Below are 12,268 nucleotides of genomic sequence, written 5' to 3'. Positions count from 1 at the left end.
AGGATTAAAACGACATGTCGGTCGACTCAAGAGGTTTATCAAACTTAAGAGCTAAATAAATCACACAAGCTGTTCATTAAACCTACTTTAGTATTTTTCCATACACTTCTTTGTAGATGAATAATAAATTTCAACTTAAATATCGATATTTCGGGTAAAGTATCTATGTCTTCGATATATCGACCTTGGAATATCGATTCCAAAAATCGATTATCGTGCGATGCAATATCGATATTCAGAAAAATCGATACGATATCGAACATTCCTACTTCTGATGTCAAATTGAAAAATTTTGTTTGAATTTCTACAAACACTCTTACAGATTTTGACAGTCTATGCCGCCAAAGCAATAACGAAATACATGTAAATTTTTGTTTTTGTATTCTTGCTATCACCTTATATTAATTCGCCTTGGGTTCTACCTTCCTATTTTTTATCATGGTTTGTACTTGATAAAAACAAATATTTCCTCAACAGCGAGGGCTAAAATAAATGAAAAATCTTTTTTTTTTCTTCATTTGGTTCTTGATTTATGATAAATTACCTCACGTCTATTTAATTTATTGACAGATTTTACAAAGCGGCATAAAAAATCTTAGGTAGTTAAGTTTTTTTTTGCATTTCAGAGACGATGTGAAATAGGGCTTTTCTATATAAAGGTAACGTTATGTACATACATACCCTGCAGGGAGTGACGTTAGCTTATACCTAACTTTACCCTGGCATTCAGTAAGCGGTCTCTAGTCACTAATAGTGACTTTTGGTGGTGAATTTGGATTTTGAGACTATTTGGTATTCAGTACGCTGTCTCACGTCTCTAGTCTCAAAAATAACTCACTAATTTATCAGATGGCTAAGAGCCGGACACAAAAATAGAAGTATGAAGGAAAAGCTTATTTTTTCCATTTTATTTTTTTAACATTAAAATCTAAAGATTGTTAAAAAAAACAAAACTAATAAAAAAAAAATAAAAAAACAAAATAAAAACAAAATAAAAAACCCTCTACGGCCGAGGAGGACTTAAACCCGGACTCTCTCGGCTGTCAGCCTAAAAGCGCAGTTAGTCAACGACGTAGCGTAAACGTAGGTTGACGTACGTAGCAGCATATAAAATTTACTGTTACCGCCATGCGGTGGTGAGTTTTCGTTAACACGCGAATGCCATAAGGTAGATCGTATCTGCGTCAACCTACGTCTACGTAACGTCGTTGACTGTTTGCTCTTTAAAGCGCAGTTACCCACGGACGTAAAAACGGAGAACGTGTCAGCTGACACGATCTGTCTTATGGGATCTGCGTGTTAACAAAAACTCACCACCGCAACACCGTGACGTAGACGTTGCTTCTCTCTCTATCAACAGCACACTTGATATCTTTCTACGTACTTCCACGCTACGCTACGTACACGTTCGTGGGTAACCGCGCTCTTAATGCTTTGACCACTCGGCCATGGCGACTCTTTGAGCGGAGCGGGCAAAAAGCATATATAAACACTATAGGCCCGTTTACATACAACTTTGGCGTTGCGTTGGCGTTGGCGTTGGTTTGACAGAACGCACGTTAAAAGTATGCTTGCTACAATGAACGCTTGGCGGCGAATCCTTGGGCCACTAAATTAACATATTAACGACAGATAAATTAATATTTCATATCAATAATTGCATTAAAAACGATATTTCTTGCCCGCACTTGATTAAAAAGGAAAAATATTTCACATAATTTTATTTATTCGCAACAGCTGACGAGCGACGCACGCGAAAAGTTGAGAGTTGGCCATCTTTTTGCTTTGTGTTGGCGTGAGCGTTGTCGAATTTTGGCTATGTGGACGGCTGCATTTGAATTCATGTATTCATAGTCAGCTGTTGAAGCGACGCCAACGCCAACGCAACGCCAAAGTTCTATGTAAACGGGCCTTATCAGTCAAGGCGCATCCATACAAGGTGGTGGTCACAGTATAGACAGTAACCAACCTTTTTGGGTTGTTGGTGTAGTAGTCGTTGTTGTTGTAGTTATATTCACTCCTGAGGAAGGCACGGGGTTGTGTGCTGCTATTTAATTGCCTTCCTCAGACTTTTTCTTAGATTTCAGGGTTGTGTGCTGCATTATTATTAGATAAATAAATTTTAGCATTTGACAAATCGTGATTTTATAAAAAGAAAATTATAAATGGTGTTGAAAAGCAAACAAACGCTCGTGCAAAAGCTCTATTTTTGTGTGTTGTTAAAATTTATACATGGCGTATTGATGGTAATACAAGCAAAGTATTCTTTTGTGAATTTTATGTTACTTGAGAATTTAGACAACGTGCGAGTTGCCAGGTTCTTTTATCAATATAATTAACACAAGCTTTTCCGCGTGGTTGCCTTTCAATAAATAGAATAAACAAATATTCGCAAATAAATTGGATTTACTTCATAACTGACAACTAACGTACGCTTTTTGTTCTTTTCTCCATTTTGATTTTGACTGTTTATAACCGCCAACAACTTTATGTGTATACATATTTACAAGCTGTAAAAATTTTGCGTAGTCCCACGAGCTAGGTAAAAACTATGGCATTCGTATTCACAACGAGAAATCTCAAAATTTTTGTTTGGTCTTTCCAAGCTTTCTCTTTTTTATTAGTTGGCAAAGGCCCTCAGTGGCAGCGCTCCGAACGTTGAGATAGTAATTTCATGTCAATTAGTAGAAAAGTTCCATGTTGAAAAAACTTTTTATTATGGCGAGAAAATTTTACTTTTCTGCTGTGCCAATTCGTAACTTTTTAGTGCTGGAAATATTTGACAGTTGCTCTGGTGCAAAAGTTGAGCAATTAAAATCAGAAATTATACAAAAAATACTTGTTTTTACTGACTTTTATTCTTCTAGAACTAAAAGCCATGCATTTATTATACGCCTTAGTAATAAAATTAGAACAAAAAAAACTCTTCAAAACCGTCAGGCCGGGTTGAAAATTTTCATTCACCTCATAGTTAACAAAAATTTACAATCCGTAGTACTTTTCTATCAATTCGCAAACGCCGTTTGCACAAAAAAGGTTATAAAATGCGTTTTATTTAAATCGTTTAGAAAATGAGTCATTTATGTATACCATTTTATGTGGAATTATTCAATAAATTTAGTTTTGCACTATACTTTTTGAAACCATTTGGAGTTAATTATTATTGCTTCTTAAAAGCAACCCTGCGTGCTTGGAAGGCGTCTGTACCAATAATTTCATCCCTAGCATATTCATCCCCGAGGAAGGCAGTCGCCAAATTCACCGAAGGTTGTTTACTGGTTATATTGTGGTGGTGGTGATTGCATATAAGTAAAAGTCCCGTGTATTTTGTTATTGCTTTTTGGTACAGGAGGATGTCAAACCGAAAGGGAATAGGAGATAATTTTCGTCATTTCGTTTTGTTTACATCCTAAAGTTGCGCCACTTCGTCTTGGATGACATTCTCCTGTACTAGTGTAGAGACAAAAATATCCAATCAGCTGATCAATCAACACCACCTTGTATTGATTGCTATCAGTTGATTGTCTGTGTTTGCTTTCACCACACATTTTTGGTGAACTTTTTATTACCTTCTTACCTTCCTTTTATTAGCTCGGGATGTAACTATGTAATATTGATGCGCCTAAAAGATGCAGCGATTTCTATTCTCAAGTTACATACCTGATGACAGTACGAACAGCAATTATAATAGGGAGGTTTTAGTTTTTTAAACTATAATTTTATTGTGACACTCTCCTTCTGAATACCCAAATCGTCTCAAGTCACAAAAATAGTCACTAATTGCTAATCTCAAATTTAGTGATTTGAGATGAGACTGAATTACTGAATCCCAGGGTTAGTCTGTTTACGCGAACACTAGCTGTGTTTTCTAGGGTTACAGTGGCCACAAAGAACGTAAATCTATTTACCTTCTTTGTCAAGGGTTAACTGGCAACTTTAAAGTGCAATAAAGCGAGAAATACTGTAGTGAAAGGTCCCAAACCGTTTCCGGTAGTGATGCATTTTGGTTCCAACCCGATTAGGATGACAGCAAAATAGAAAAATTGGAAACAAATTGAGAGAAATGTCAAAGCAAATAAACAGAGCAGAAAAAAGCATTTCGTGCACTCGCAATTGCATATTTAGTAAAAATCGTGTAAACTTGTTTTAAATAGGAATTTTCGAAAATTTTCACCTTTTATTTCAATAAAAAGGCAGTGTGATTGCTAATAGACGTGCAGCCAATACCTTTTTAAAATGTCCACACCAAGCGATGAGCTAGTGGAACGCGTGATTGAAGTAACGGGTGCCAGTTCGGACGAGGCTAAACATTTGCTGGGTGCCTGCAACAACGACGTAGAATCAGCAGTTGCGCTATATTTCGAGCAAGGCAGCGGAGTTGCTGATACAGTTCCCACTAGTGATGGCGCCGCCGTACCAGATGCCTTCGATGATGAGGATAATGTGCGAGCGCCCATTGCTCCAAGACGTGAACAATTAATTGGACCTGAGGATGATAATTTTCTTGCAGCGCCCTCATTATCTGCTACGGGACGCATGCAACGCATGAATCAACGTGTAAAAATATGCCCCTTTCGAGATTTTGCACGCGAAGGGGAACTAATGGAGGAGCAACTGCAAGCAGATGTATCTGGACTAGCGTCAACATCAAATGGTATTAACGGTAGACGTTGGGCTAGTACACGCGCTGCTTCAATGGTGACAACAGCTGCTACAGCACAGTCGACTGATTCGAAACCTTCAACTTCTTCTCGTTTGGGTGATCTTTTCCGTCCGCCAACCGATATTGCATTCGCTGGCACCTTTCAAGCAGGCCGCGCACGTGCAACAGCACTGAGCCGTTGGCTTTTGGTGAATGTTCAAGATGACAATTTCAATTCACAGGTACTCAATCGTGATGTGTGGGCCAACAAGGACGTGCGTCAAGTTATTAAAAGACGTTTTTTGTTGTGGCAAGTAAGTATATTTCTTCAATTTTATTTACTGTATGCGTTTACATGAAAAGTAAAAAATATATACTTACTGCAGATCGATGCTGATACCTCTGAAGGTCGCAGATTTGTAACATTTTATCACTGTGCGAATTTGCCATATGTGTGTGTGGTTGATCCACGTACTGGCGAAGAGATGTGGAAGTGCAATGATCCCAAAGAGTCAAATGTGCTTTCCGGTTTGCGAGAATTTATAAGTGAGCACAAGGAATTCTCAGATGATGCATCCGACGATAGTCCATCTACTTCCAAACGTACTATAACTCTGTCAGATGATGAGCAAGAAGCCGAGAATAGCGCTGAAAAAAAGAAGCGCCTTAAATTACTTGATCTTACCGAAGAAGAGCAAATTAATTTAGCCATACGAAATTCTATGCGCGAAAGTAGTAGTACAAATGGTAAAAGTAAAACCAAAAATACTGGTAACAATGAAGATGGCGGCGCCGATGATAGTAGTGAATTTGAGTCAGCGGAAGAATTTGGCGATGAGGATAGCAAGAGCGCTTATAATCAAACGAATATTCCCTATGAAAAACAACTTGGTCAAGCCACTAATGAACTGACTGCGATTAGATTGCGTTTACTTAATGCCGAAGGCAATGATGAAGTGGTACAACTACGTTGGCCATCAGATACACTCTTGAAAGTGCTGAGGCTATATATAGGCGAAAAACACTCGCATGTTATCAAGAATGGCGGTACATATAAATTGATTTGTGCGTACCCGAGAAAAATGCTTGAGGCGGAACATGATTGTTCTACTATAAAGGAATTGGGCTTGCATCCTTCGGCAAATTTGCATATAACATTGGATGAGTGATTATGATATTTACCAAGGAAGCATTATTATTACTATTAAATTAAATGTAATTCAAAAATATATGATTAAGATTACACCAGCAAAAGAACTTGTTGAGAAGTGTTTGGTTTCTTAGAGAGGTGCAGTTATTACATATTGCTTATAGTTTAGATCCCTGCGCAGGTGGAAAGCGCAGGTGGTGGCTTCCACTCCGCAGCACCTGGGTCCAAACCCTGGTCAAAGCAACATCGCAAAAAAAATATAGAAAAAAGGCTTTTTCTTAACAGCGGTCATCCCTCGGCAGGCAAAAATTACAAAGTCCACGTTTATTCATTAAAAGTAATTCAGTGATTCCCCATAATGCCAGCCTTCTCCATAGAAGGGCATCAATTATTTCGTTGACGACATTCTCATCGGTGAGCAATTTTCCAATTGGAACACCAAGCATACACTGCTACAGAAGGATTTTGTTAAGAATCTTTAAGTCTCAATTAATTAAAAGATAATCTTAAAAAGGGGAAAAATTACTAAATCGATTAGTGATTCATCGAGACTCTGCTATCGATATCTATTAGCTATCGTTAAGCTTAATCAGCTGGGTGTGCGGGAATGTCCCTTGATTTTGGAGATGCTGGAGCAAAAACAAATAATAAATTACGTAGTTTATAATCGCACAGTAATAACAAATACAATTTTAAAAATAATGTACTTATAAACGCTTATAACAGAAACAGCAATCGTAAAAGTTAACCAATATCCAACAACGCGAGAAGTTAGCTTGTGAATTTATCTGGGGCTCTGTGAAGGAATGTCGGAGAAAGTACCTGCTGTCGCAACTGCGTCGCAGTCGATGGAATGCGCTAGATTGAGAGAATTTAAAGGTTTCTTGAGTGATTTAGTACGAGAATCAGTGAATAATGCTGCAAGCGCCGGTGAACCAACGCGTATCAGCATTTCCCGTAGCAGTAATGAAACATATCCGGTGCGCTCACAGGAAGTGCCCGCTGAAATAATTATGTCCGTATGGAATCATCTTCAATTAAAGCAATGTCCGCGATTTTTCCAATTACCCATATTGCGTATTGTTGCCGCAGAAGTTGAAGAAGGGTGCCGTAATGCCAAGGAATGTGAGTTCAACGCCAGCGGAAAACAAGATCAAAACAAACCGAAAACAGCAACAGATACGGACATCGTTTATGATTTGGTAAAACTACAGAAGTATGTTGTGAACAATTTGGAAAAGTTACTCACCCGTTTGACGGATAATACAGAGGCAGGCAATTTGCAAAATTATGCAGAAAAAGATGCACTGTGCGCAGATGGTTCGAAATGTACCTGCCATATTGCTGTATCACCGCTTCCAACTGCTTACACAGTGGGTCACATTAAAAATAAGCCACGTAAAATGGAGGATCGACATGTTTGTTTAGAGCGCTTCAGTGATTTATATGAATTAAAGCAACCGTACAGCTTTTATGGTGTATTCGATGGTCATTCAGGGCCGTTGGCGGCCAGTTACGCAACAAGCCAACTGCCATACCTACTAGCCGAAAGCTTGAAAACCACAACCGATGAGCTGGATGATGTAAAATCTTATCGCGAAGCTTTTGAGCATTCCTTCTTACAAACAGATAAAATGTTCACACAAAAAGGCATTTCCAGTGGTACAACTGCGGTTTGTATGCTATTGGCACAACGCAAACCACCATCGTTTGATGGGCATTTATATGTCGCATGGGTAGGCGATTCGAAAGCATTACTAGTTAGTCCCACGGTAAGTTTACAATTAGTTAAACCACATAAACCAGACGCGCCCGATGAACGCAAGAGGATCGAAATGGCGGAGAGTGGTGGAACGGTTATGTACGTTCAAGGGCAATGGCGTGTTAATGGCATTTTGAATGTATCGCGCTCCATTGGCGATTATTCCGTGACCCCAGCAATTGCAGAGCCGGATTTTGTAGACGTGTCGCTGACAGCGGCGCATGACTTCATCGTTTTGGGTACAGATGGACTATTCGATCACGTATCCGAAGCTAAATTGGTAGACACAATTTACAAGATCTTGGCTGATGCAGAGCAAAAAATTGAAAACATTCCGAAAATTCTTATAGAATTGGCAAAAGAAGGCGACTCCCAAGACAATATTACAGTAGTTATTGTATTTTTGAAAAGACGTCTCGATATTGTGGAAAATTTTAAAAGCGCATAACTTAAATTATTGCAAACAAAAGTATAAACATAAATAGATGCTAACTATATTTTAGGGATATCGGCAAATTAATATAATAGCATACCATATTTAGCAGATTTTATTTCTACACAACCAAATTCTTTATAGCAATTAACAAAGTGCTTTACAGCTTAACGAGTTAACCTTTGTTTTTGGTTATTGTAAATAGGCTATATATGTATACTATGTACGCTTCCAAGTGCTAATTGATGCCGCATTGTTAAATATTTGTGCCTGCAGCAAATTAGTATACATTTGCAAATATTTTCATTGCTCAACAGACGAACGCGTTCAATAAAAGTTCAAATTTTTATAAACACAGGTTTATATTTACACAAGTAAAAATATTACAATGTAATTTTAACGCTAGCGCAAGATTAGAAAAATAAATACCTATATAAAAATTTAAACACTTTTAAATCCAAGCAAATCGAATTTAGTTTGTAGCTTATCAACTTGACGCGAAATTTTAAATGGATGTAACTTTTTTTTTTATGGTAATCATACACACATACACATTTCTGCATACAAATGCACTATGACATACATATATGAAAAACGCAAGTGCGTTAAAATTTCTATTTGTTACACATTTACATTATAATGGCTAATTGTTGTTCAAAGCAGATTTATGTTGATCAAATTAATCTTAAGGCTTTACATAGTACTCGTAGAAAAATGTTTGTATGTTAAATCAAAGTAAATATGTAATACACCTAACACCACAAAAGTATCCAGTTTTGCCCACTTCAATTATGTACCTACACAAATGTATAGTAAAAAATTTTAATATTTTTACCACAGTTGTATAAGATTAAAATTAAAGTAAAGCAAAATAACGAAAAAATGCTGTATTGGTGTTGGTTGATTTTTTTCGACAGGGTGGTAAGATGATTTATTTCGGAACGAATTTCCGTTATCCCTTGTCAAGTTTGGTTTGCAGACAAATCGGTTTCGGCGTTGTGCTGTCTTTAAACCAATTCGAAATTCATGCGAATACCATTTACAATGAAACCTCAAAGTTAAAAATATTTATTTTTGAAACAGTGAGTAATATTCAATCTATACACGTAACTTTATTAAAAGGTACTAAATAATTAAAACTTCTCAGCTAACTCATTCTCAATCCGCACCTGGTGGCGATGGTTCTGCCGTGCTTGTGTTTTGCATCGGACCTTGCCGCTGAATCTGTTGTTGTTGTTGCATTTGTGGCTGTTGCATTTGTGGCTGTTGCATTTGTGTTTGAGGCGATACTGTTGATGGTCGAAAAGCATAAGGACTTGGCACATATATAGCTGTGGATGGTGGAGGCATATGCGGCGGTGGCATTGAATGCATCGAAGTTGGTGGCGTCATGTGTGTTGGCGGCGGCATTGAATGCATCGAAGTTGGTGGCGTCATGTGTGTTGGCGGAGGCATTGAATGCATCTGAGTCGGTGGTGTCATTTGCGGTGGTGGGTGCTCCATGTGCGGTGCCAACTGTCCCTGTGCTGTTGGCATTGGCATTGACATTGACATTGGCGCTGGCATAGGAGGATGTACATATGGATTAAAGCGAGGTGGTGGTGTGTGGTACTGAGGTCGTTGGTACTGATATGGAGCAGTGTATGGTGAACGGTAGACATGCGTGGGTGGCGGTCTGGGGTGATATTGTTGATTGTAATGCGAGTGCCAGCTGCTGGTATTTTGTTGATGATAGCTGCGCGGTGTATACCCCGATTGTGATCCAAAACGTTCTTGCCTCTTTTGATAATTTCCAGATAGATCGTTTCGCCTACTACCGCTGGGCCGTTCCCGCCTTTGTTTATTTCCCTCAAAGGCTGTGCTTAACCGACTTCGTTTCATCGGATCTTTATCCTTATCATCCGCATCAGCATCAGCATCATCGTCTTTGTCTTCTTCATCCTCCTCCTTAATACTCTGCCTCCGATGTTTGCGTAATTTATGGCGTGCTTCACGCTCCTCCTCATCATCTGAGTAATCTATATACCGCGGTGGCGGTTCTATATCGTTCTCCCATGATGCATCAGACCCACGCATTTTCGTAAGACTTGAAAGTATTACATATTGTGTATGCTCCGATTTGGGCGCTACATAAACCACATCTCCAATATTTATACCTTTCTCGTGTATGTGTTGATTTGTATTAAAACGCACACAATACAGTGGATCTGCTACTTGACCCAACACATCGAACACAACGCCCAGCACGCGTTTTCCTTGTTCTAAAAAGAGTACAGTTTCCAAATCCAGTAAGATCGCGTTTGGCAATGCGCTTACCAGTAACAATTGATCTACAATGGAATGCACCCGACCAAATTCAATACACTCTTCGGCGGGCATTGATATCTGTAGGTCCTGAATAGGTGGTAAATCGTCAAGTAACATTTCGCCTCGTACCCGCGGCGGCTGACGGCGAACGCGATTTTTGGTTTCTTTACCGTCGTTATCCTCGTAATCATCTTCATCACCATCATCATCATTATTCTCATCATCAACGGCCTCAATACGCTTGTTGATGTGTTTTGCAATTTTTGTTAAATATTCCGACTCAGTTTCCGAATCAGATTCCGAGGATATGGTCCCGCTGGAATCGGACTCAATTTCAACAATCTGAGAGCGGTAAGTTTTGTTAATAGCTGCTACAGGTACCTCGACTACTGACTCAGCTTCCGACTCGCTCGATATCGTTTCATCAGAATCGGAGCCGTATTGTGAGAGCAAACCAAGGCTAGATGATGTAGCTGAAAAGATAAGATTAACTAAATGAAATGATAGTTGGCCCCAATAAATAAGTTAGTTATACTATACCTTTGGCTGGCATCAACCGCTTTCCATTTGATATGACACTCTTTTCTGTTTGCGTTATATCCATAACTTCGATAACATCTGTGTCCGGCGCCATCCCAGCATCGGTTCCATCAACTATTACTATAGCATCGGAACTGGGCTTAGCCATCGCTTCCACTTCTAATGCTGATGTTTTGTGGTCTAAATCATCACTGGCCGGAACGATTTGAATAACGGATTCAATTACTACCACTTCTTTATTGGAAATTTTTGCATGATTTTCAGCATTGTTGGTTTTCTGGATTTCTTCTATTGAGCTGGGCACGTACATAATTGACGCTGCTTTCATTTCGCACTCATTAGATACCCCACATAAAACTTCCTCGGTAACCTTCTCCACTACCGGTGCTACATAATCAATCAGTGCGCTTGTGTCCATTTTTAGCATTTCGCAATCACTAGTGTCCTCACCTAGTAGTTCCTTAGTAACCTTCGCCACTTCCGGTGCTATACACTCTACCAGGGGGCTAGTTTCCGTTTTTAAAATTTCGCAATCATTATTCTCTTCTCCTAGTACTTCCTTACTAATCTTTACAACTTCCGGTGCGCTCGTGTCCGTTTTTGCCATTTCGCGATCATAAGTCTCCTCAGCTAGTACTTCCCTAGTATCATTCGTAACTACCGGGTCTACACATTCTATCAGTGCGCCCGTGTCCGTTTTTGGCGATTCGCAGTTATTAGCCCCCTCTCCTAGTACTTCCTTAGCAACCTTCGCCACTTCCGGTGCTACACACTTTACCAGTGTGCTCGAATCTGTTTTTGCCATTTCGCAATCAGTAGTCTCCTCATATAGTACTTCCTTAGTAACATTCGCCACTTCCGGTGTCACACACGCTTTCAGGGCACCTGTGTCCTCACTTGGCGCATTTTGCAAATCTGTGTTGATATCTGAATCATGCGTTGGTTAGATGGTTTTCCGCGTAAATATATATAAAGAAATATTACCTTCTTTGAGAAGCGCCGATAACACAGTTTGGTCTAGCACCTTGATACCACTCCCTTGAGGATCTTCCATGAGCACACTTTTGCTAGCGTCAATCTCTTTGTCCATAGCAGGTTTTGTTGAGGATGTTGGTGAATAGTTTAACGGCTTTACGACTTCCCTAGCAAAGTTAGTACGGTGGAAATCACGTGAAATCCTAAATTGTGTCTAAGTTATAAACCAGGAGCAATAACTAAAACGTGAAAACAAAACGTGCTCTTTTTAATAGAGATTGCATCACCGTATCAACAAATGATCGATAGCAATAATGGAAAGTCGATAAGATTTATTAACCCTACCACGTTCACCAAAGTCTGTCAAATTATTTGGGAAATATTTTTAAATTCAGCGTCCTTATAATTAAATACTGATAGAGTGCGAGTGGGTGTTGCTGTAAATCTGGGTCGTTTCGG

General features: G+C 39.1%; 3 protein-coding genes across 4 annotated transcripts; 2 read left to right on the top strand and 1 right to left on the bottom strand.

Annotated features, from left to right (window-relative positions):
- Positions 1–4,070: 4,070 nt before the first annotated feature.
- LOC118740672 (UBX domain-containing protein 7-like) lies at positions 4,071–5,916 on the top strand. The gene is made up of 2 exons (XM_036472284.1): positions 4,071–4,956; positions 5,029–5,916. The coding sequence occupies exons 1-2, from the start codon at positions 4,237–4,239 to the stop codon at positions 5,809–5,811; spliced, it is 1,503 nt and encodes a 500-aa protein (XP_036328177.1). The 5' UTR covers positions 4,071–4,236; the 3' UTR covers positions 5,812–5,916.
- Positions 5,917–6,311: 395 nt separating this feature from the next.
- On the top strand, positions 6,312–8,851 carry LOC118740671 (protein phosphatase 1F). The gene has a single exon (XM_036472283.1). The coding sequence runs from the start codon at positions 6,599–6,601 to the stop codon at positions 8,000–8,002; it is 1,404 nt and encodes a 467-aa protein (XP_036328176.1). The 5' UTR covers positions 6,312–6,598; the 3' UTR covers positions 8,003–8,851.
- Positions 8,852–9,025: 174 nt separating this feature from the next.
- On the bottom strand, positions 9,026–12,102 carry LOC118740669 (H/ACA ribonucleoprotein complex non-core subunit NAF1-like). Of its 2 annotated transcripts, XM_036472282.1 has the most exons (4): positions 11,819–12,102; positions 11,155–11,761; positions 10,835–11,124; positions 9,026–10,767 (listed from the first exon to the last, which is right to left on the bottom strand). In XM_036472282.1, exons 1-4 carry the CDS (start codon positions 11,922–11,924, stop codon positions 9,146–9,148), a joined length of 2,625 nt encoding a protein of 874 aa, XP_036328175.1. In that variant the 5' UTR covers positions 11,925–12,102; the 3' UTR covers positions 9,026–9,145. The 2 variants fall into 2 exon arrangements, with proteins under 2 accessions (XP_036328175.1, XP_036328174.1); XM_036472281.1 differs by having other exon boundaries at positions 10,835–11,761.
- Positions 12,103–12,268: the final 166 nt, after the last annotated feature.

This window comes from Rhagoletis pomonella, unplaced genomic scaffold (assembly GCF_013731165.1).
Source record: "Rhagoletis pomonella isolate Grant_MI unplaced genomic scaffold, Rhpom_1.0 Rhpom_scaffold_00006, whole genome shotgun sequence".
Lineage (NCBI taxonomy): Eukaryota > Metazoa > Arthropoda > Insecta > Diptera > Tephritidae > Rhagoletis > Rhagoletis pomonella.
This window is presented reverse-complemented; position numbering and strand designations above follow the sequence as displayed.